The following is a 24,531-nucleotide window of genomic DNA, read 5'->3' on the forward strand; positions in this document are numbered from 1 at the left end:
GAAAATGGAAGCTGGGAAAAGTTGAATATCTCTCAGGCTCATTAGCTAGGAAGAGTCTGAGGTAAGGTTTCAAATGAGGTTAATATTACTTTTAAATCCATTATAACTCTTTCAAATATTTTGGTATGTTTAATTATTTCTTTGACTTAATAATATGATTTATATATTTTTTTTAAACCCTTACCTTCCGTCTTGGAGTAAATACTATGTATTGGCTCCAAGGTAGAAGAGTGGTAAAGGTAGGCAATGGGGGTCAAGTGACTTGCCCAGGATCACACAGCTGGGAAGTGTCTGAGGCCAGATTTGAACCTAGGACCTCCCGTCTCTAGGCCTGGCTCTCAATCGACTGAGCTACCCAGCTGCCTCTTATGATTTATATTCTGAAGTATTTTTTAAAGCACTTTACAGGTAGCTCTCATTTTATTTTCACAACACCCTTGTGATGTAGGTGCTTTTGTTACTTTTCGTTTTATTGTTGAGGATACTGATGCAAACAGGTTGAGAAAGACAGCTAGTACATTTCTGAGACTCTATTTGAATTCAAATTTTCCTAATTCCAGATTCAATACTCCATCCATTGTGTATTCTTGCTCTCTCATATGTTAACAGAAATGTACATTGATGAAGTTTATTATGCTTGCTGCAAAAACTTAGGATTATTAGCATCTATTAATGCAGTTTTCTTTTTATTTGATTACTAAAATATTGTTTTTCCTTTAAGATAATGGAAGTTAATGGACAAAATTTTGAGAACATTACACTGGGGAAGGCTCTTGAAATATTAAAGAATAATACCCATCTTTCTCTCACTATAAAGACCAACATCTTTGGTGAGTTTTGTATCATAAGGAACTTCTCTGAAAACATTTCTCAGTGGAAAGAAGAGGGTGGGCTTTTAAAAAAGTATTTTTGAAAAAAAAAGGAGAATTAAAGAAGGAATTGAACCTCTGTTGGATCTAAGTGGAATAATCAGGGTGGCAGAGAACATATCAGATGGCAGAGAAAAGGTAATGCCTTCTACTTTATCTGCCTAGGAGTATAATCCTTAGAATACAAATGACAAAGCAAAAGTAGTATTAATAGGAATCAAAAACCTAGGATAAGAAAGGAAATACCAAGAGAGTACTTGGACATACTCCCCTGTGAGATTTAGTCACCAGGCCTTAGAATACTCTATTTCCACAGATTCTAAAAGAGTTTGTATCTGAGCCACTGTGTGATTGATTCCTGAGTGATCCTAGAACAATTGTGAAGAATAAGAATCATATAGGACTTGTGTGAAATATCTTGATTTTCAGGAAAGGGAAAAGATGAAAGTTGGCAAATGAGTAATTTTGATTTTTATGCCTCATAAAATTCCTAGACTGCATTAAGAGATGACATTTTGAACATCTAGATAGGAAAGTGGTGGTCACCATGAACCTACCTCTTTTTCTTTTTTGACCAAGTTATGTCCATTAGATCAAGAAAATATTTGATGTATTATTCTGAGATTTCAGCACAACTTTAGTTTTTCATTCTATCTCTTTGGAAAAGATAAAGAGCTATGGGCTAGAAAATGGGAAGTTTTGGAACTATCTCAATGACTTAACCGAAAAAGTGCTTATTTATGATATTGATGTGGAGGGGTGTCTGTAGTAGAGTTTGCCAGGAATCTGTCCTTGGCCCATATGCTATCCTATTTTCTCTTTCTTCTCTCATAAAATCTTTCTATTTCCAAGTTTATCATTTAAAAAAGAGAAGAGAAGAGAAATGATCTTTAGAGCATTGGCTTTACTTTCATAGGATTTATAGGGAATATTTTATTCCTGATGTGGAAAAAAATAGAGGTAAAATGTATACATATGTAAGGCATACATAGAGCTGGTTCTGAAAACTAGATTATCTCACATCCATGACTTTTGTGTACTACACTGCTCTATCTGTTGCATCAGAATACAATCAAGCATATTTCTTCTCCCTTTCCCCACCCCAGTACTCTTTAAATTAAATTGAAAATTTTAAATAGATTTTTTTCTCACCTATTTAAATCCTTCCTTTCTCTCCCTACAGCATAGAAAGTATCACCCAACAAAAAAGATGTGTGTGTGTGTGTGTGTGTGTGTGTGTGTGTGTGTGTGTGTGTGTATAAACTATAGCTTTGTGTTTCTATTTATAAGTTCTTTCTCTGGAGGAGGACATTCACAAGACATTCTTCAGATATTAATTTGGTAGCTGTACATAATTTTTTCTTGGTTATACTCATTTCACTCTTCATTATTTCGTGTAGGTCTTCGAAAGTTTAAAAAAAATAAATCTCAATATTTCTTATGGAACAGTAATATTCCATCACAATTATATACCACAATTTGTTCAGCCATTCCTCAGTTGTTGGATATCCTCTCAATTTACATTCTTTGCTACCATAAAGAGAAGTGATATAAATATTTTGAGGCATATAGATTCTTTATGTTTTTATTTAATCTCCTTGGGAAGTAGATCTACCAATGGTATTGTTGGTTCTAAGGTATACAGTTTTATAACTCTCTGAGCATCATTCCAAATTGCTCTCCAAAACGGTTAGATCATTTCACAATTCCATTAACAGTATTTATGTCCCTATATTTCTACATCCTCTCTCCCAAAATTTGTCATTTCCCCCTTTTATCATTTTAGCCAGTCTGATAGATGTGAGATGATATGTCAGAGTTATTTTGATGTGCATTTCTCTAGTTGATATTGATTTAGAACCTTTTTTTCCATATACTTTATATAGCTTTGATTTCTTAATCCCAAAACAATTTTTGCTTTGATCTTTTGATTTTATCATATGGGGATGGCTCCTATTCTTATTATATAGAGTTTTCTATATTTTAGATATCAGCCTTCAATCTGAGAAATTATATATAAATTTTTTCCTCAGTTTTCTGCTTTCTTTCTAATTTTGGCTATACTAGTTTTATTTGTACAGCCTCTTTTTAATTTAATGTAATAAAAATTATCCATTTCACATGTCACAGTTTTACTTTTACTTACATCTCTGGTTTATTCATAAATTCCTCTCCTATTCATAAATGTCATAGTTAAAAATCTCCTTTTATGTCTGTGTCATATATCTATTTTGATCTTATGAATGGTGTAAGATATTGGTCTGTACCTAATTTCTACCAAATGATTTTCCAATTACATGTACTTTATATAGTTTTTTTTTATTTTTGAAAAGTTCTATTCAATTAATCAATTTAGAACATCCCTCCACGGCCACATGACTCATGTTCCCTCCTCTCCAAACCGTCCCCTTCCCCCAGAGCTGACACGCAATTCCACTGGGTTTCACATGTATCATTGATCAAGATCCATCTCCATGCCATTGATAATTGCACTAGGGCGATTATCCAGAGTCTACATCCTCAATCATATCCCCATCAAACACATGTGTTTCAAGCAGTTGTTCCTCCTCTATGCCTCTACTCCCACGGTTCCTCCCCTAAACGTGGATAGTGTTCTCTCTCATAAGTCCCTCAGAATTGTCCTGGATCATTGCATCACTGCTAGTAGAGAATTCCATCACATTTGACTGCACCACAGTGTATCAGTTTCTGGGCATAATGTTCTCTTCTTTATATAGTTTAAAATGTCTACATAAATTATTTCCATTCATATCATGGAACATGCCATTCATTTGAAGATAAGTGAACAAAAGCATACTTTTAATTTCTTTTATTTGATCTCACACTTAATTACTCAAATATTAACTAAAAATAATGAAGAATGCATGATCATATCTTTAGGATTTGGGTCAGAAATGTAAAACATTTAAAAGTTATGCTTATGTGTATTAAATTCAAAGAATGTCAGAGTTGGAAGAAGCATTAGAATTTATCTCATGAAACTTTCTCATCCTGCAGAGAGGGAAACAGGATAAATAATTTGCCTAGAGCCATTTTGACATGTTCACAAATGCTTAAAGTTTTAGACAGGGTTAAAATTCCACATAACTCACTCCTGCAATCAAGCCAGGAGTCTGGCTTCTGATGTCATCACTCAATTGAAACTCTTCTTTTCAGTTATTAATCCTTAAGTGCCAAATATGATGGTTTTTTCCCTTGGTGTGAGGTTTTTTTTTTTAATTATCTAAAGCATATGGCATTAGTGACCACTCTTTCATTTCTAGGCTTTTTGACAATACTTTATCCTGGCTCTCCTACCCATCTTACCACTCCCTTATATTCTTTTTGTCTGGTTCAGTATCCAGATCACTTCCCATAATTGTAGTGTATCCTAAGAATCTGGCCTTGGGTCATCTTCTCTTTTCTTTCTACATATTCTTCCTTGGTGACCTCATCAACATCCATAGGTTTAATTATCATCTCTAAGTAGATGACACACATATCTATATATCTAGTTCCAGTTTTTCTTCCTGTGAACCAGTCTCATATGACATTTCAAAGTTCAGGTCTTGGACAAATCTCAAACTCAAGAAGTATAAAACAACTCATGTAGACACCACTATTATTTCATTCTTTCAGTTTCATTACCTCTGCACTGTTCTCAGCACTCATTCTCCCTCAACCCACATATTTAGCTACTTTGTTGATCTTACCATTTCTACTTCTGTGTCTAGCATCCAATTCATCTCTATTCAGATAAGTACTACTTTAGTTTAGATCCTTATTGCCTTTCCCTGATGTTTACAGTGGCTTCCTAATTGATCTTTTATTAAGTCTCTCTCTCCTCTACTTCATCCAAAGTTGCTAAAATGTTTTCCTTATTAAGCACAGTTCTGACTATGTCACTTCCCTACTAGTGGTCAGTCAGTAAATATTTATTAAATATTTGCCTTTTGCTAGACCCTATTGTAAGCTCTGAGGACATAAATAATGGTAAGACTATCCCTGATCTTAAAAAGATCACAGTCTAATGCAAGCAACTATGTAAACAAAGTATATGCAAGATAAATTTGAAGTAGTGCATAAAGGGAGGGCACTGAAATTAAATGGGGATCAGGAAAGAAAAACTCCCAATTGAATTTTAGCTCGATATATTAAGGCTACAGAAATAATGTCTAGATTATTAGCTTTAAATGAATTTAGCATAGTCATACAATCTTTGCAGTTACCTTAAATATGAATTTGAAGAAAGCCAGTAAGTTCTTTTTGGCATGTAGTATGGACATTTTCTAGTCCAAGGCATATTTCAAAAAAGTATAATTCAGTATATTAGTAATGTCACATATTGGAATGGAAGTCTTTCCTCACCTCCCCACTTAACATTTTGATTACCAACCACTATTTCAGATGTTGACCCTTCTAATTTTTAACTTTTAAAAATATATTAGAATTATTTTTCTCTCCTTCATATCCTTTCCCCATTAAGCCATTTATTATAACAAAGAATACAGAGGAGAAAGGAAAAAGAAAGCATTTAAAACCAACTAATGCATCACCTGAATCTGACAGTATGTACATTGTTCCACACTCCTTTATGATACCTTGACTCTCTTTAGTTGTTCATTTTTTTCTTCTTTTTCCAGGTTTTTTATTGTTAACAAATCATACTGCCATGAAAATTTTGGTACATGTAAGATTTTTCCCTCTACATGTTAGATCTTTTTCAGCTATAAATCTAGTAGCAGGATTACTATTTTGAAGAACATGAATTTTTTTGCCCATAGTGGATGTTCTTCATTATTTTTCTAGGAATGAGTTAGTGCTGACTTTCCACATCTTGCTAAGGATTAACTTTTCTCATATTTCATAGCCTCAATGTAATGATTATTTTGATTTGCATATCTTAGTAATTTTGAACACTTTGTCATGTGGTTTTAGATAGGTTTTAGTTTTTTAAAAAAGTGTTTTCTCATATCCTTTGACTACCTGTGTACTTGGAAATTACTTTTCTCTTAGATTTATATCAATTGGTCTTAGCTTTTTGAATGTCAAGACTTATATCAGAGATGTTTGATACAAAGATTTTTCTCTTTGTAAGAATATATTCTTACATAGTCTGCCTGCATTGAGGTTGTATTTGTGGAAAGGTTTTAAAATTTTTATGTCATTGAAATTGTAACCTCCCTGTCAATATCCCTTGTGTTTCTACCCCCATCATCTCTCATTTCATGATACATAGTAGGCACTTAATATACATTTATTGATTCTTTGTGATTTTTAATCTTCTGTCCAAAATCTGGTTTAGAATTCTTCACCATACATAGTTGGGAAAAATATAATTTGCTGTTTTTTTAAATTATGTGACTTTTTATATTGAATAGAGTTCTATTAATGATAGCTAAAGAACCATCTCTTTTCCTGTCTCACTGTGTGATTGATGATTATCATTTGCACAAATCCCTTCTAGAAAACATTTGGCTATTTTAGAATCAGAAAGACTAATTCTAATTCTGCCTGACTTAACAGATATGTAACCTTTGATAAATCACCTCCTGATATCACTTTTCTCATCTATAAAGTGGAAATAATTAACATTTACATTATAGATTTTTGCGAAGGTCAAATGAAATACATACTACATGGAAAAATGTTTTGTTACCTTTAAAGTGATATGTAAATGCCAGTTATGGAAGATGGGTGATGTAAATTCATTTTTTTATTATTATGATGATGATGATGAGTAAAAGGAAAAATAGGAAAAAAAGCTAAGTTGATTTATATTAATTTTTCAAATACTGGCCTTAGATTTTCTTTGTTACTCATGGGAAGAGTTTTCTGGTAAGAAAAAAATTGTGACTTCTCTTACTTTTCTTCTCCCCAGTGTTTAAAGAATTAATTAGTAGGACAAAGCAAGAAAAAAATGGTGTTCCTCATATTCCTAAAATTGCTGAGAAGAAAAGTAATCGCTACTCAATTCCTGATATGCCTGGAGATATGGAACAGATATTTCCACAGGAGAAAGGAAACAAAAAAATTAAAGCAAACACTGTTTCAGGTGGGAGAAACAAAATAAGGAAAATTTTGGATAAAACACGATTTAGCATCTTGCCTCCCAAATTATTCAGGTAAGTAATGATGTTTAAATTGTAATTTTCATGATGATAATACTTAGAATTTTAAAAAAATCCACCATTTTTACTGGAATTATTTTGTGAATACTTTACGTATCTTCTATCCTTTTGCATGTGCTTATTTGTAGTATTTGAATCTTATCACATGTATTTTTATTTACATCACTTTTTTAGACTATTTTTGCCAACTCAGTCCTATTAATAGTGTCTTACAGAACTTATTTTCCGTTTTTAAAAGTGTTCATTGCACCAAAATTCTTGGATATATTTATAGAATTTAAACTATACATTGATAAAGTAATGGAAAAACTGTACAAAAGTATGTTCTTATAAATTTTTTATTTTCTGAAGATGTTTTATGATCTTGCATCTGTGTGGTTATTCTTTCTGTTGCTGTAGATCACACTTCGTCTTGTGCCATTCTTTTTACATCTTGTTTCTTAGACCTTCTGCAGAAATCTATGTCCTGCCTACCTTTTATCTAGTTCCTGCCGCCCCCCCTCCCCAACATTCTTGGAGTATAAAACATTATAGTTTTTCATTTATTATTCCTTACTACATGACCAGTTCTTTACTTTTCCACTTTTAATTTCTTCAGAAGTATCCTTATGCAAAAGAGATTATATTAAAAATAAGATGCAGCCTATTTCCGCCTATTCTGGACTTCTTCATCGCTATTTAGGGCACCCACAATTTTGGTTCTTTTGAATCTATGATGTTCCAAAATCAACATTATCACTATCATTATCACATTTATTGAAATGATGTGTTTTTTGTTTTGGCAAATAGCTTAGGGTCATTGAAAGCACCACATAATTTGTGATGTCCCTTAAGCATTTCAAGCTCAACATGTCCAAAATAGAACTTCTTATCTTTCTCCTTAAGTCTCTTCCTCTTTTACCTTTTACTTTTGAAGGCAGCATCATCCTTTCAGTTACCCATAGTTGCAAACTCAATGTCATATTCAACACCTAATTCTTACTTTCCATACATATCTAATCAGTTGTTTTCTTTTCTTTTTTACTTTCTTTTCTACTTTCATATCTTTTGTACATTTAACTTCTCTCCTCTCAACGAACCTTCACTGCAGTTTAAGCCATCATCATATCTTACTTAGTCTATTTACAGTAGCCTTCTAATTGATCTCCCAACCTCATTTCAAACCATCTTTCATAAAGCTGCTAAAGTATTTTCATGCAATCTCTCACCAATTCTTTCTTTTTTTTAAGAAAAAATTTCCATGGATACATGATTCATGTTCTTTCTTTCCTCTCCATCTACCCCGACCTCCCCTCCATAGCCAACATGCATTTCCACTGGGTTTTACTTGTGTCATTGATCAAGACCTATTTCCATATTATTGATAGTTGCATTGGGGTGGTAGTTTAGAGTCTATATCCCAAGTCATATCCACATCAACCCATGTGTTCAAGCAGTTGTTTTTCTTCTGTGTTTCTACTCCCATAGTTCTTCCTTTGAATGTGAATAGCTTTCTTTCTCTTTTAAGTCCCTGAGGTGGGAAGCTGGGTGGCTCAGTGGATTGAGAGCCAGGCCTTGAGATGGGAGGCCCTAGCTTAAAATCTGGCCTCAGACGCTTCCTACCTGTGTGACCCTGGGCAAGTCACTTAACCTCTATTGCCTAGCCCTTACCACTCTTCTGCCTTGGAGCCAATACAGTATTGACTCCAAGATGGAAGGGTTTAAAAAAAAAAGTCGCTCAGAATTGTCCTGGATCATTGCATTGCTGCTAGTAGAGAAGTCCATTACATTCAGTTGTGGCACAGTGTATCCATCTCTGTGTACAATGTTCTCTTGGTTCTGTTCCTTTCACTCTATATCAGTTCCTGGAGGTCTTTCCAGTTCACATGGAATTCCTCCAGTTCATTATTCCTTTGAGCACAATAGTATTCCATCACCATCAAATACCACATTTTGTTCAGCCATTCCCCAATCGAAGGGCATCCCTCCTCATTTTCCAAATTTTTGCCACCACAAAGAGCACAAATAGCTAGTCATTCTTGACTGTTGAGATAGAATAAATAATTATATCTTCTCTAAACACTACTAGAAGAAAGTATCATGCTATTTAGCTGTGAGTCTTCTTAATATCAGTCTTAGGTCTCTCTTCCTTTTCTCAAATCTAGTCCATATCTTCTACCCATGTTTTTGTTATGATTCCCTGATCCTCTTTCCTTGTTAAAATTACCAAGCATAAAAGTTTGTATTAACTATATAGGTTTTGAGAATATTAATGAGTTCTATAAATAATCCTCTACCTCTTTGACCTCCATAGTAGCTCTGTTACAGAGTTTTAGTTGTCCTAATGTTGATGCTGAAAGATGAAATGATGTTTATTGCTTTTATAGGAATAATGAAACCAACTCCAATAAGAGGTTGATTTTTCTAAAGAGTAACATTTTGATAAAAATATCTTTTTAAGCCTATTTTTCAAGACTTATTTCATATTACACCACTCTTATTTTAGACAAATGGACCTAATAGTTGTTCAGCATACCGTCTCTTATTCGCATATCTATTGCACAGTGTGTCCTATTTCTAGATTTATTTCCCTTCTTGCTAGCTTAGGTGCCTCTTGTTATAGAAAGATTTTCCTGAGTCCACAGTTAACAGTATTCTTTCACCACTTCTTATTTTGTATTTATTTGTAATCTGGTATCTTCTCACTAGAATGTAAGCTCTTTGAGGGCAGGGACCATTTCTGCCTGTTAATATTTATATTTTAGTATTATGGACATGTATACACACTTGATAAAATGTTGTGTTGAATAGCATTTGATATTTTTTTAAGTTGTTGTGCTAATTTGCCAGGCATAATCTTTTGACCCACTTAGCATGAAGATGATTTTAGTAACTTTCTGTATTTCTAAGTTGAAATAAGCACTTCTTACAGTTCTATTCTTCCATATTTGACACAGGTTTAAAAGTCTTTAGTCATTTTGAAATTGTAATATAAAATTACTTGTTTATTTAAATCAAATTTTAAGGCTTAAATGTTTGGAGATGAAGTGGAAGCGATTACTATCCACTTTCCTTCTCCTACTCATTTGTTTCCTTCTCCTACTCATATTTCTTTTCTCTACTTCAATCTTAATATATATATATATATTCTTTATTACATCCCTTCTTAACCTTTCCAATTGTTAATATATCAATTTATTTTTCCTTATATCTTTAATTCCTTGATAACTGCAGATTTGCCCACAAACATGCTCTTATCTCCTTAATCCTAAACTTTTTGTTCTCTTCTATTGCTAGACTTATTGTTCTTTTGCTTACAAATTTCTCCAAATAGGAGTCCAAATTTATTGCCTGCATCTTTTCACATCCTACTCAATGTACTTTTGCTTCTGCCTCTACCATTTCATTGAATTTTTTTTTTTTTGGGAAAAGTCATGAATGGGGGTTGCTAGGCAGCTAGGTGGTTTGGTAAATTGAAAGCCAGGCCTAGAGATGAAAGGTCCTGGGTTCAATTTTGGCCACAGACACTTCTTAGTTGCATGACCCTAAGCAAGTCACTTAACACCTGTTGCCTAGCCTTTGCCACTCTTTTGCCTTTGAAAAAATATAGATGGTTGATTCCAAGACAGATGTTGAGTTTAAAAAAAAACACCAAGATGGTGGAGTAGACCGAACATTCCAGCTGAACTCTCCCAGTATTCCCCTCCAGATAATTTTAAAATAACATGTCAAATTGTGTTCTGGAGCTACATAGCCAACAAAAAGTCAGATTGAGACATTTTTCCAACCTAAGACTGCTTAAGAGATTGAAAGCAGGAGTCTGTGATATTGTAGTGGAGTCTGATCTGGAGTAAAACTTGGTAGGATCACCGTCTGTAGGCCTAGAAATCTCTGGTGGTGTCAATAGTAACAGTAATAGTTCTGTGAACTCACACTATCCAGAGATGGTAAAGAGATTAAACATTATTTTAAAGGAGATTACAAAAGTTCCTTGTACAGGTACTGGACTAAAGACTAAGGGCTGTGTTACCATTACTCCGTTCTGGATAACAGTTCTAGGACAGAGAGGCATACTTGTAAGCTATAAGGGACCAGAGGTCTTGATCATAGTTCCAGGTCAGAAAGTGAGAACAGGGCCTTTAGTTCCTGGTAACAATTCCAGGGTAGAGAGAGGAGTGCTAGTGCCTGAGGACTCAGGGGAGTAGGGGCTCTGCCTAGATAAGGACCAGAATGCAGAATAAGAGAGCAGTGACTCTCTCTGAGTCATACTACCTTGGAAACAACAAAATCTTATACATCCCCAGAACTAGCTGTGAAAACAATAGGGTAAAAAAAGCATGAAACCCTGGCACAGTGATTTCTTTACCCTCAGAGGGGAACAGAGGTCAATTCTAACATTCAAAGTCAAGAAAGAGACTAAAAAATAAGCATAAAACAACAACAAAAAGAACATGACCATAAATAATTATTCTGGTAACAAGAGAAGCTTAAGATCCAAACTCAGAATATGTCACTGATATAAAAATATTTATGAGCAAAGCCTTAAAGAAAAATGCAGATAGGTCACAAATCCCAAAGGAATTTCTAGAAAAGCCAAAAATATTTTAAAAAGAAAAAAATTTGATTTAAAAAATCAAATAAAAAGGGTAAGTAAAATTTGAGGAATCACGAGAGCAATGCGGGAAAATTATGAAAAGAGAATTAACTGCTTAGTAAAAGTAGCACAGAAAATATTGAAGAAAATAACTCCTTAAAAAAGCAGAATTGACCCAGAGGAAAAAGAAGTGCAAAATCTCATCAAGAAAATAACACCTCGAGGGTAGCTGGGTAGCTCAGTGGATTGAGAGTCAGGCCCACAGAAGGGAGGTTCTAGGTTCAAATCTGGCCTCAGACACTTCCCAGCTGTGTGGCCCTGGGCAAGTCACTTGACCCCCATTGCCCACCCTTACTACTCTTCCACCTAGGACCATTAAACAGAAGTTAAGGGTTTGAAAAAGAAAAGAAAAGAAAAGAAAAGAATACCTCAAAAATTAGAATTGGTCAAATGGAAGCTAATGACTTCAGGACACATCAGAAAACAATAAAACAAAGTCAAAAGAATGAAAGAAATAACAAAAAAAAAGTGAAATATCTAGTCCAAAAAAACCATCTGACACCAGGAAATAGATTGAGGGGAAATTATGTAAGAATTATCATAGTACCTGAATGTCATAGTGAAAAAAAAGAGCTTAGACATTGTTTGTGAAATTATTAAGAAAAACTGCCCAGATATTTTTGAACCAGATGACAAAATAAAAATAGAAAAAATCCTTCAGTCATCTCCTGAAAGAGTTCTCAAAATGAAAACTCCCAGGAATATTATAGCCAAATTCCAAAACTTCTAGATCAAGAAGAGAATATTGTAAGTGCTCAAAAAGAAACACTTCAGATACTGTAGAACTGCAGCATGTTCACACAAGATTTATCAGCTTCCACCTTAAAGGAACAGAGGGCTTAAAATGATATTATACAATGCAAAGGAGCTAGGATTACTTCAAACAATAACCTATCTAGGAAAACTAAGTCTAGTTCTTTGGGGTGGTTGTGGGATAATGGGCAATTAATGAAATAGAGAACTTTCAAGAAGTCTTGATAAAGTGAGAGCTGACTAGAAAATTTTATATTCAAACACAAGAATCGAGGGAAGAATAAGAATAAATATGAAAAGAATTAATAAACAGCTTCATAAAATTAAACTTTTTACATCCCTATAGGGAAAGATGTAACTCAGAACTTTATCATTATTCAGTCAGCTAGAAGGCATCCCTATGTAGAAGACAGGAGTGTGAATTGTGATGATCTCAAAAAAAGAATGGAAGTGATTTACTGGGAGAATGGGAAGGTATAGGAAGAATGGGGAAAAAATAAGATAAGTGCAAGGAAAATGGGTATAAGACAGTATTTGAACCTCACTCTTATTTGAACTTGTTCAAAGAGGGAAGAATATATATTCACATTCAGTTGAGAATAGGAATCTGTCTTACCCATTACGAATATAGGAAAGAAAGGGATTAAGAGTAAACTAGAAAAGGTTTTAGGGGGAGAATGGATTGAGAGGTTCAGAAGTAAAACAGAGTACATAGGAGGGACTGTGTAAAAAAAATGGAGAGAAAGAAGAATAGATAGAAGAAAATAGAATGGAGGGAAATATGTAGTTATAATTGTGAATGCGAATAGGCCAAGTTCACCCATAGAACAGAATCCCTAAGAATGGATTAGAAATAAGAATCCAGTAATATGTTGTTTACAAGAAACACGTTTGAAATGCAGACATACACAGAGTTAATATAAGGGACTATAATGCTTCAATTGAAGTTAGAAGGGTCTGAGAGGCAATAATTGTAATCTTGGACAAAGCAAAAATAAATGTAATTCAAATAATTAATTAAGGAAACTATAATTTTGCTGAATGGTATTACAGACAATGGAGTAATACCATTCTAAACATATATGCACCAAATGGCATAGCATTCAAATTCTTAAGGAAAATGTCAGTCGGAGAAAATAAATAGTAGAACTATACTAGTGAGCGAACCTCAATTTACCCCTCTCAGAAATAGAAAGCTAACCTTTAAATGAATGAGAGAAGTTAGGAGATATAGCAAATTTTAGAAAAAGTTAGATATGATAGACATCTAGAGAAAACTGAATAAGAATAGAAGGGAATATTATCTTTTTCTCAGTTGCACATGGTACCTTCACAAAAATTGGTCTTGTATTAGGACATTAAGCATCTCAAAACCAAATGTAGAATAGTAGAAATATTAAACACATCCTTTACAGACCCTCATGTAGCAAAAATTACATTTGATAAAGGGCCTTAGAAACATAGTTTAAAAATTAATTGAAACTAAGTACTCTAATCCTAAACAATGAGTTGGTCAAAGAGCAAATCCTAGAAATAGTTAATTATTTCATTAAGGATAATGACAACAGTGAGTCAGCATATCAAAATTTGTAGAATGCAAACAAAGCAATACTTAGGGGAAAACTATACCTCTAAATGTGTTTATCGATAAAAAAGATAAAGAGTAGATCAATGAATTTGGCATACCTCTTAAAAAAACTAGAAAAAGTACAAATGAAAAATCCTAGCATAATAGGGATTCTGAAAATCAGAGGAGAGATTTTTAAAATCACAAGTAAAAAATAATTGAACTAATAAATGAAACTATGATCTGGTTGTGTGAAAAAAGTCAATAAAACAAACTATTTTGTTTAAAAGAAAACCAAATTACAGTTTTAAAAGCAAAAAAGGAAACTATACCATCAGGCTAGATGAAATTAAAGCAGTTATTAGGCACTATTTTGCCCTTTGCCAATAATACTTTCTATCTAAGTAAAACTGGGCACAGTTCCAAATTGCTTTCCAGAACATCTGGAACAGTTCATAGCTCCACTAACAGTGCATTATTTTGTCTGTTTTCTTGAAGCTCTTCCTACAATTATAATTTTCCCTTTTTCTTAACTTTGCCAAATCTGATAGGTGAGAGGTAGGACCTTGGAATTACTTTAATTTTCATTTCTCTGTGTATGATTTAGAGATTTTTCATAGTGCTTGGGGTAGCTTGAATTTATTTGAGAATTACCTGTTCATATCCCTTAACCATTTATAAATAAGAAAATGACTTTTATACTTATATATGTGGATCTGTTCTGTGTAGATAATTTGTGTGTATACAGAAAACATTATATACGTGTGTGTGTATATATATATATGTACATGTACATATATATATACATACATATATATACATATATGCCTATCTAGTGACAGAGAGGAGAGAAACTTCATTAAGACTTTTTGAACACCCTGTATTAACTGCATTTTATTTGTGCCAAATCTGAAATTTTATGTAATTGATATCCCTTATTTTATCTTTAAATTCTCTGTGTCTTTCCCTATTAACAAATCGGCAAAGGTAATTTCTTTCTTTCTTTAACTTGTTTATGATGTGACCATTTTATATATCCACTTGGAGCTTATATTGGCATATTGTATAAAATGCTGATCGAATCTATAGTATACCTGCCAGCTGTCCAGTTTCTAGTTTTTCTAGCAGTTTATGTCAAATAGTGAATCCTTACCCTAGTAGCAATGGTCTTTGGGTTTATCAATTACTAGCCTACTAAGTTCATTTGCTTATTAGGTGGGTTGTGTACCTAATATATTTCGCTAATGAATTCTTCTGTTTTTAAATCATTATTAAATTGTTTTTATGATTATTACTTTGTGATTTAATACTTCTAGACATCCTCATTTGTTTTCAATATTTTGTTTCAGTATTTTTGGAATCTTGGCTTTTTGTAACTCCTGATGAATTATATTATTATTTTTCACTTTGTAAAGTAATGCTTTTATTTCCTACTGCTATGTTTAGCATTTTAAAAAATTGTACAGGTTTGTAAGGTATAACTTACTCAGATTAATCTGTTTTAGTGTTCTGAGAGAATGCATCCCCTTTAAGCAATGGCTTCTTTTTTCTTATGCCATTGATTGTCAAAATAATTGACTTTCCATGTCTGTAATATTTCAATTGTACCCTTATGGAACTCCTTTCATTTTTTGACATACTTATTATTCAGAGTAAGTATTAATTATTATAGTATATAGTAAGTAAGTATTAGAAAATTATGTATTGTTCAACAGTATCTTGTTTTTATTCCTGCATCCCCTCTTAAGGAGACTTTTCGGGTAAGAAAAGGGCTAATTCTTTGTAGACGGGACATAACCAGCACAGCTTTCTAACAAGCATGGGTACTTTGCTGCTTGAATATAATTTCATTCATCTCATGGCATGAATTGTGTATTTAAGTGCAGAAGTAAAGGTTTCTCAGAGGCCATCTAGCCCATTTGGAACCTGAACAAGAATTAACTTTTGCAATATCTCTAGAATTATCATACTTAAATCAAAGTCCCTCTGATGGTATAACATTTTCTGTGCTAGGTGCACCCTGGTCCCAGTTGCAGATTAGGATTTGGTGAATTGGTGAGATAGGTGACAAAAATTACAACCCCCCCCCCCACCCCGAAACTTTTAATAGATAATTACAATAGGAATACATACATATATTTAACAAAGATCTGTAATGCACTGATGACATGTGTAGCAGTGAGTTGTCTTTTAGTTCTGAAGAGCTATACTCCCTCTCTTGGTAGGGTCTTTCACAGGTTCTTTGTTATCTTTGTTAGCATGTCTTAGTGCTGTATGCCAGGCAGTGAAGCAAGTAGGGATTTATTTCTTAATTTAAAGGATGCTGGAATATGTGTCTTTAAAGAACAACCCTCTCTAGTGATGATACTACATTATCAATATTCATGTTCTCGATGTTAATGAACTTATGACTATGGGCTACATGTGAGCCTTGAATTTCTAATTATGTTATGTGTCCTAGTCTTAGCAAGACCCATAGGCCCCTAGTCAGTTAGTAAACAGGCCTGTAAAACTATACATCATGGCTGTCTCTCCTTTTTTGATAGTTTTTGCTTACTTCGAGCTATTCTTCCTCCCCTCAGCTATCCCTCATGGTTCCTAGTTTATCTCGTTGACCAAGCAAAATAAATCTAATCACTCCTCAATATCACAGATAATCCTTCAGATACTTGAAAATAATTATACTAACTCCTTCATCAAGCCAATTTGTTCCTGAGTCCTTTTGTTCAGTCTTGGGATGATGTGATCGTCAGGCAACTCAGCTTTGTGAGTGCTCTTTTAGTCGTTTCCAGGTTGCTCATTTGTTTCCTTAAATGTGGCACCCCAAACTAAAGAGTAGTACTCTGGATGTGGTCTGACAGTGGGACTTCTCTAGTTTTATAAATATTGCCTGTATTTTAGATAGACAAGGTAGCCTCGTAGATAGAGAGCTGGCATCAGAGCCATGAGAACCTGGTCCAGGTTCTCTTTCTGATCCATTCTGACTAGCCCTGGGCAAGTCCCTAACCCTCTCAGTGTTCAAAGCAGTTTTCTCAAAACTAACTGCTTTAGAAGAAGTGCTAATCTTGCATTTGTACAAAGTTTCCTTATCCAAGAGTTCTATCCACCAGAAGACATCACAGGTCCTTGTCCTGTTTTACCAAAGAGGAAAAGGTTCTTAAAAGTACAGTGACTTGCCCATGATCACATGGCAGAAAAGTATGCTAGGGGGATAAAATCCAAACTGCTCCTTTCTTTTGACTGTATCATGTTGCATAACAAACACAAAAGGCATCAGATAGATTATGTAAATGGGACTGACCTAGATCCTTATCCTGATTAAAATCCTCAGGATCACATGGCAAAGTAGAAAGATACTAAATAATCACTTAACTTTTAGTATTCTAATTGATAACTTTCATTTGGCTAAATTTGCCAACATTTATTAATACCTACTCTATGCGAAATGTGAGGGATTATGAGTAGTGGCTAGAGTATTCATGTATGAGTATGGCCATGGAATCAAGAAGACCTTGGATGAAGTTCTATCTATGATAATTTCTGGCTATATTTTTGTTATAGTTAAGCTCTTAGTACCTTTGAGCAACTGTCAAGGAGGATAGTTGATAAAGCTCTGATCTGCACTGAAAGGAGAAATTTTCTTTTCAGGAACTCCCTATACCTAGGAATCATGTTTGGTCAAAAAAAAATGTTCAAGACATTTTTCTGAGTGTTGAAAATGTAAAGAAAAAAATAAGATGTTGTTTCTGCTCTAAATGAAGTTATGATCTAGAATGATATGACACAGCATACAGCAAGTATATTAAAAAATAAAATCAGGAAGGTATAGGCATATAGGAAAGGTAACACCTGAAGAGAAAGCATCATTTACAATTAAGGAAATGGCATTTGATCTAGGTCTTGAAGGATTGGAAGAAAGGCCATGTCAGAGCTGGTGAGCAAGTTGAGTAGAGATAATGAGGAATATGTATGTGTGGGAGCAGAAAATTGTTCAGTTTGCATGGAGTATAAAGTGTGTAGAAAAGGGAGAGTAAGCAAGACTAGAAAGGTTGGGTAACATCAGGTTGTGGAAGACCTTGGATGTAATATAAATGATTGTTACCTTAATGATGAGAAAGCTTAATTGGAGATTATTGCAATCATTTGGGTAGACTCTAATAAAGTGATGGTAATGATGGTAGAGAGAAGGAATAAATTACTTGAAGCTCCTTAATTGGTCTCACTCTTCTCTAATCCCTCCTAGTTGATAAAGTAATTTTCCCAAGGAATAGTTCTGTCCTTATTATGCCCCATTAAAAAACCTTCAGAAGCATTAATGCATTTTTGTTATTTCAAGGATATTTAAATGCCTTATTTCAATAGTCTGACATTTAATATCCATTACATTCTTGTTCCTACCCACATCTAAAAAAAAAAACAAACCAAAACAAAATTAAAAACCCCTTAATGTTCTCCCTTAGTTTCAAATAATACAGAAGATTGGCAAGGTGTGGGCAGAGTTTAAGTGACTTGCCTAGGGTCACACAGCTAGGACATATTAGATCAGATTTGAACTTGGGTTTTCTCAATTCCTGCCCTGGTGCTCTATCTACTGTGCTACCTATCTACTTTTGCAGCATTATTTCATTTTATTCTCTCTAGGCACTCTGTATACTGAAAGAAGCAAGTGGGTGAAACAGGTGCCAAACAGGGGGCCAAACACAACAAGGGATCACCCACACTCCACAAGGGAAAGGACTGACTGGATACACTGAATAAACCACACAGAGGATGTGGTGGGGAATGGGTAATGTCAAGAGGAAATACACCTAACCGGGTAGTTACAGTTGACTGTTTTAACTGTCCATCAAACTAACCAGGGATAACAAATATCTTTGTGGGTTCAAGTGATTGAGAGGAGGAACAACAGATCACTCTCACTCAAACCTCTTCCTGCATTCCATATTGGAATGTCCGTGGTCCAGCTGCTTCCTATCTTAAATTTCTAGCCTACCCTATAAATTACCTATAACAGTTCCCCCCTTAGCACAAAGCCAAAATAGTGTTTCACACAGTATTTTGGTATTTGTGCACTACGAGCTAAACTAAAATTCTAACCAAAAATAACAAATGACCTACACTGAATCTAATGAACCTTATTGAACACTACCTTACTCTAGGGATTTCAACAAGGAAACATACAATTAACAATTACATAGTTCAAAACACAGATCAATAAGTAAAGCAAAATTTTCAACAAAATCAACAATAAACTTGAAATATCAATATAAAATTCAAGCAAAACATTAAACACAACTCCTATAACTAATACAGAAAAGTTCTACTACCTAATGTAAAAAAATTTGGAAAATCCACATTTAACACAACATTGCATAAGTTTTTACATCAGAATTATAACAAAACATTAAACTCACTTATGCAAATTATATTTAAATGTTTGCAACTCAATGTCATATAACTTGCAGAATTTACATATATACATATGATACATACATACCAATTATGCATATTTACACCATTTACATATATATACTTTCAATATAATAACTATTTATAATAGATACACACTATTTACATTTATTTACACATCTATATTATTGTGTGATATGGGATCTGTAGTATGCCATATATTCTTCATGTGATATGTTTTTGTTGTTTGTTGTATTTGTATTGTAATGTACTTTAGTAACTTATCTCATCCTTTAATCTAATCTAGATTCCTGTTATTACTTTATTAGTCTAAATAAATACTAACTAAATAAGTAGCTATTTGTTGCTAGTAACTAATTATTCTTTGTTAGTAATTATTTATCCTATAACTAAATCTAACTTTGTTAGGATTTATACATTGCTTTATTCCATGAATGAAACAATGCATCCCAACTTGTTTATGTTTTTATGTATCTGTTTAGTTATGTTGTTATTTTGTTATTCCGTGTTGTAATATGTCACTGTTGGATGTATGATACCTACCAAAACTTCAGATCTCCTTTCTTCTCATGATCCTCCTCAAGAAACCTCTCCATTTCTCCTCTTCTCCACTGAAGTATTTGAAGTAATATGTAACGATGGATGTATATTTACATTACCCAAATTCCTTTTAAACCATTTAGTCCATTAGTACATGATCAATCCTCTTCTTTGGAAGTTTCTTTAAAACAAAGCCTTAATCAGTTCAATTTTACAAGTCTTTCAGTCTTAGTACAATGTCCATTCGTTCCTGAATCCTCTTCATCCATGACCTCTTCCATCTGAATGCCCTCTTCTGCTGGAATGGTCCTCTCCTTACTGATCTTTCTGATTGCAGACTCTGACTGAAAATCTCAATTTTACACAATTTTTCTTCTTCATCTTATTCATTATTAACAATTTCTACATTTTCCTTATCTATACCATGTGCTAATTTAATATGTGAACAATGATACCACGAATCTCCACCTAATACCTTTACTGAAGGTGGTGAAACTTATACAATTGTATAAGGCCAACCCAACTCTGTTCTGTTGGCAATGTTTTGGAAAAGTTTTTCACATATATCATATCACCTGATTGAAAATTATGAAGAGAATAATCCAATGGACCAGATTGAATTAATACTCCCATGTCCTGCAATTCTTTTAGCCTTTGTCGTAATGCACTTAAATATGAAGGAATTTGGTAATCACCTCCTAAGAGTGATGCATAAACAGCCTAACAAGTCTTTGCTGTATTGGAGAATGTCCAAAGAGCATTTTATACGGTGATATATGTAGATTTGTTCTCGGTCTTGAACGTAGGTTAAAAAAAAAAAAGATATGGGTAAAATATCTGGCGGTTTGAGATGAGTTTCAGCACAGAGTTTCCCTACCATGGTCTTGAGTTCCCTATTCATACACTCAGCCTGAACTGAACTTTGTGGGTGATAAGGAACATGATATTTAGGTTTATTCCTAGATTCTCATAGACTCTTCTAAGGATATCCTGAGTGAAATGAGATCCGTTATCTGAATCTATGGTTAGAGAGGTACACCAAACCTAGGAACAATTTCCTTGAGTAATGCTTTCACCACAAAGCTTGCTGTTGTTGGTAATAGATGGAAAAGCTTGAGGCCATTTGGTTAGTCGATCAACTATCACAAGACAAAACTTGTATCTTCCAGCTTTAGGCATGCTGATGCAGTCAATTTGTAAACTCTCCAATGGACAATATGCTAAAGGTTTACCACCCAAACCTTTCTTTCTGAATGCACTTTGATTCAACTTTTGGCAGACTTAGCAACTATTACAGATCTTATTTGCAACAGTACTTATTCCTGGCACAACCCTTTGCCTTTTGATAGAATCTAGAACAGCTTGTGTACCAAAATGACCTTTTGTGTGGGTGGCTTGACACAAATAGGTATACAATTCTTTGGATAACAATGGTCTACCTGTATCGGTAATCCATTTCCCATGTCCTTTCCTTGCTCCAAATTTATCTTTCCATTTCTGGATTTCTGAGTCTACATAAGCTTTTTCTAGATCATCTGACTCAAATGTTGTTAAATTCATAACATAAATTGGAGTATTTTGGGCAGCATACTTTGCAGTGATATCAGCTCTGTGATTACCTTTGGAGACTGAATCTCTACCACAAGTATGGCTTTTGCAATGGATTACTACTAGCTGTTTAGGCTTTTGGATTGTATCCAACAACTCTGTTATTATTCCTGCATGTGCTATTGGTTTTCTTGATGCAGTAATAAAACCTCGTTGTTTCCAGATTTTTCCTGTTGCATAGCAAACAGAGAATGCATATTGAGAGTCTGTATATATATTAGCACTTTTACTGTCAACTAGAAGACAGGCTTGCTTCAATGTCACTAATTCTGCACCCTGAGCACTAAGATTACTAGGTAATGAGTCATACCATAGTGTCTCAAATTCTGTAACAACTGCAGCACCAGTACACAAATATGAAGAACCATCAGTGAATAATACCAAGTCTGGATTTTCGAGTGGAATGTCTTTTTAAATCCATCTTAGGCATATCAACTAGTTCTACTACTTTAACACATTCATGTAATGATTCACTGTTCTTTGGCAAATCAGGAAGAATTATAGCTGAATTTAGTACGCTACACCTCTTTAACTGGATGTTCTCACTACCAAGGAGAATAATTTCATAGAAATTCGTTGATCAGTATAAACTTGAGTATGAAATTTCCTCATTAGTGCTTCTATTTGATGTGAATAGTAGACTGTTAAAGGACATCCCAAAACTAGGTCAGCTGACTTCTGGACTAACACAGCTTCTACTGCTACCCCCCCTTAGGCAGGGTACTGTGCCTGCAGCTATTGGATCAAGTTGACAACTATATTATCCAATTAGATGATAACTTTGTCCTAATTCTGTGTAAGTACTCCAGAAGCTATACCTTTGGTCTCATTAACAAATAGCTGGAATGGTTTCTCATAGTCTGGGATTCTCAATGCAGGGGCAGATAATAATGGCTTCTTTAAGCTTATCTAAGGCTATATGATGTTCAGGCTTTAGTTTCTGAGGTTCTGGTTCTGTATTCCTGGTTAGATCTGTAAACACTTAGTGATCTCAGTATATCCAGGAATCCACTGTCTACAGAAACCAATAGTTCCAAGAATAGCTCTGAGTTGCTTCTTGGTTTTAGGTGCACTCAGTTTTGGGATATCAGCTATTCTCTTTTGTGTTATACTTCTGGAACCCCCTGACAACACAAATCCAAGATATTGCACTCTAGGCAATATCCATTGTAATTTTGCCTTGGAGATTTTATGCCCTTGCTTGTATAATTCAATCAAAAGAATCTTGCTATCTCTTAGACACACCTTTGCATTTGGGGATAGTAAAAGAATGCCATCCACAAAATGTACCAATTTACTCTCTTTGAACTTGACTATTTTAAGATCTCAATTTAGAATTTGAGATTTACAAAAATTCCATCAACATTTTCCTTAATACACACAGTTTCTTCAACACTTAATTCAATCCCAACCACTTGATTTAAAACTTCTGAACTTCGTGTACACCTTCATAATGAATCTGTCCCTCCATTCTTGTTATCAGCATTGACATTTCCTGTTATAACCTGACTGTAGTTTGGTGTCTCTCCAGTTCTGATCCAATCTTACATTGTTTGGAGATTTGGGCCTTGCAGGCCTTGGCAGCATGCATTCTGGCACACCGATCGATTTTGTTTTCCATATCCATTATTGTTATCGTTATTCCAATTATTCCTTCTTTTATTGTTGTCATATCCATAATTTCTGTTGTTTCTCTGCCTGTCAAATTGTCTCTTGAATCTGCATTACTGGACAAAGTGGCCAATCTGGTTACAGAAAAAGCAACGTTTTGGCCCTTGATATCTATTATTGTTTTTGTTATTGTTATTTCCATTGTTCAGTGGTATTATTCCTATGGTCTGTTGGCTGCCCAGCTGCCACTGCTTTGATTTCTACTGTTTCCTTCTCCTTAGCTCTGGTGTTTGCCTCTTTTAGCTGTTTCCTTAAACTTTCTATTATTTTATCTTTATCTTCAGTTTTATCTTTTTCTTGTGCAAACACATATATGGCCTTTTGTTTAAGCTCATCTAGTGACAGCAATTCCCAGTCAGGACAATAATTGTGGAAAAAGTTCCTGACTGTGGGGACTGAATTATTAACAAATATCCTTTTTACATGAGTGATGGTATTATCATCCTAGGTGTTGAGACCTAAGTGTTTCTCTGCAGCCTCTAACACTCTTAACGATGCTGGTGTTTCTTGACTAGTCAAATTTTCCCCAAGCATTTGGCTGACGAGAATTGTTCTCCATAACCTTTAGAACTGACTTCTTTGCTTGCTTTGGGAGTCTTTGGTTAGCAACAGAATTCAAATCTAACTCTCTCCAATTCTCCAGCCACAGAGTCAATCCCTGAGTTGTACAAGTGTTAGCCAAAAGTTGTCCCTTTTCATAAGGACTTAACTGAGAAGGAAATGAAAATCATTAAAATCTGGATCTTGCATTTTGATCACAGTTCTAAGCTCCCTTACCACTTTATTAGGTTCATTGAAGAAGGTTGGGGTCCTACGCTTAATTGCTGCTATGTCCTCTGATTTAAACTTTGTGTGTTTAAGTGGAAGATGTCATTGTCTGTTATTATCGGTATGTCCCTTAATGGTAATAATGTAACCAGTTTCTTGCCATTATCTAGAGTATTTTGTTCTTTTTGTAATTTAGATTTGGTATTGGTATAACCAGAAGCTTCCCTTAACTTTCTTTTAGCCAGACCAAATGTATTGCCTTGTTTTAGATATAATTCTAGATTGTCTATCTTAGTTTGCATTAATTTCAATAGTATCTAACTTCAGAATCCTTGAAACACCAGGTAACCATTTTCCTTAAACAATATCCTAACAAAATAATAACCATCACATTTTATATGTCATGTATCCACTTATTAAAACAATTGGCATGTGTTCTAATATATCTAGCACTTTGATACTTAAAAATGGTTGTGCCACCTCAAAACTCATTGCTAGTTTGCAGTACCTTTGGTATACATTTAAACCATGAGTAAGGTATCAACAATATAGCTTGCCACA

General features: G+C 34.1%; 1 protein-coding gene across 4 annotated transcripts in view; it reads left to right on the forward strand.

Annotated features, from left to right (window-relative positions):
- RAPGEF6 (Rap guanine nucleotide exchange factor 6) overlaps nt 1-24,531 on the forward strand; it is a 238,818-nt gene that overhangs the window by 159,462 nt on the left and 54,825 nt on the right. For all 4 annotated transcript variants that reach the window (XM_044664679.1, XM_044664676.1, XM_044664678.1 and 1 more), the window contains exons 15-16: nt 722-830; nt 6,751-6,994. In XM_044664679.1, coding sequence (XP_044520614.1) covers nt 722-830; nt 6,751-6,994 — 353 coding nt within the window. The remainder of the gene's footprint in view (nt 1-721; nt 831-6,750; nt 6,995-24,531) is intronic.

Source organism: Gracilinanus agilis, chromosome 2, assembly GCF_016433145.1.
Source record: "Gracilinanus agilis isolate LMUSP501 chromosome 2, AgileGrace, whole genome shotgun sequence".
Taxonomy (NCBI): domain Eukaryota; kingdom Metazoa; phylum Chordata; class Mammalia; order Didelphimorphia; family Didelphidae; genus Gracilinanus; species Gracilinanus agilis.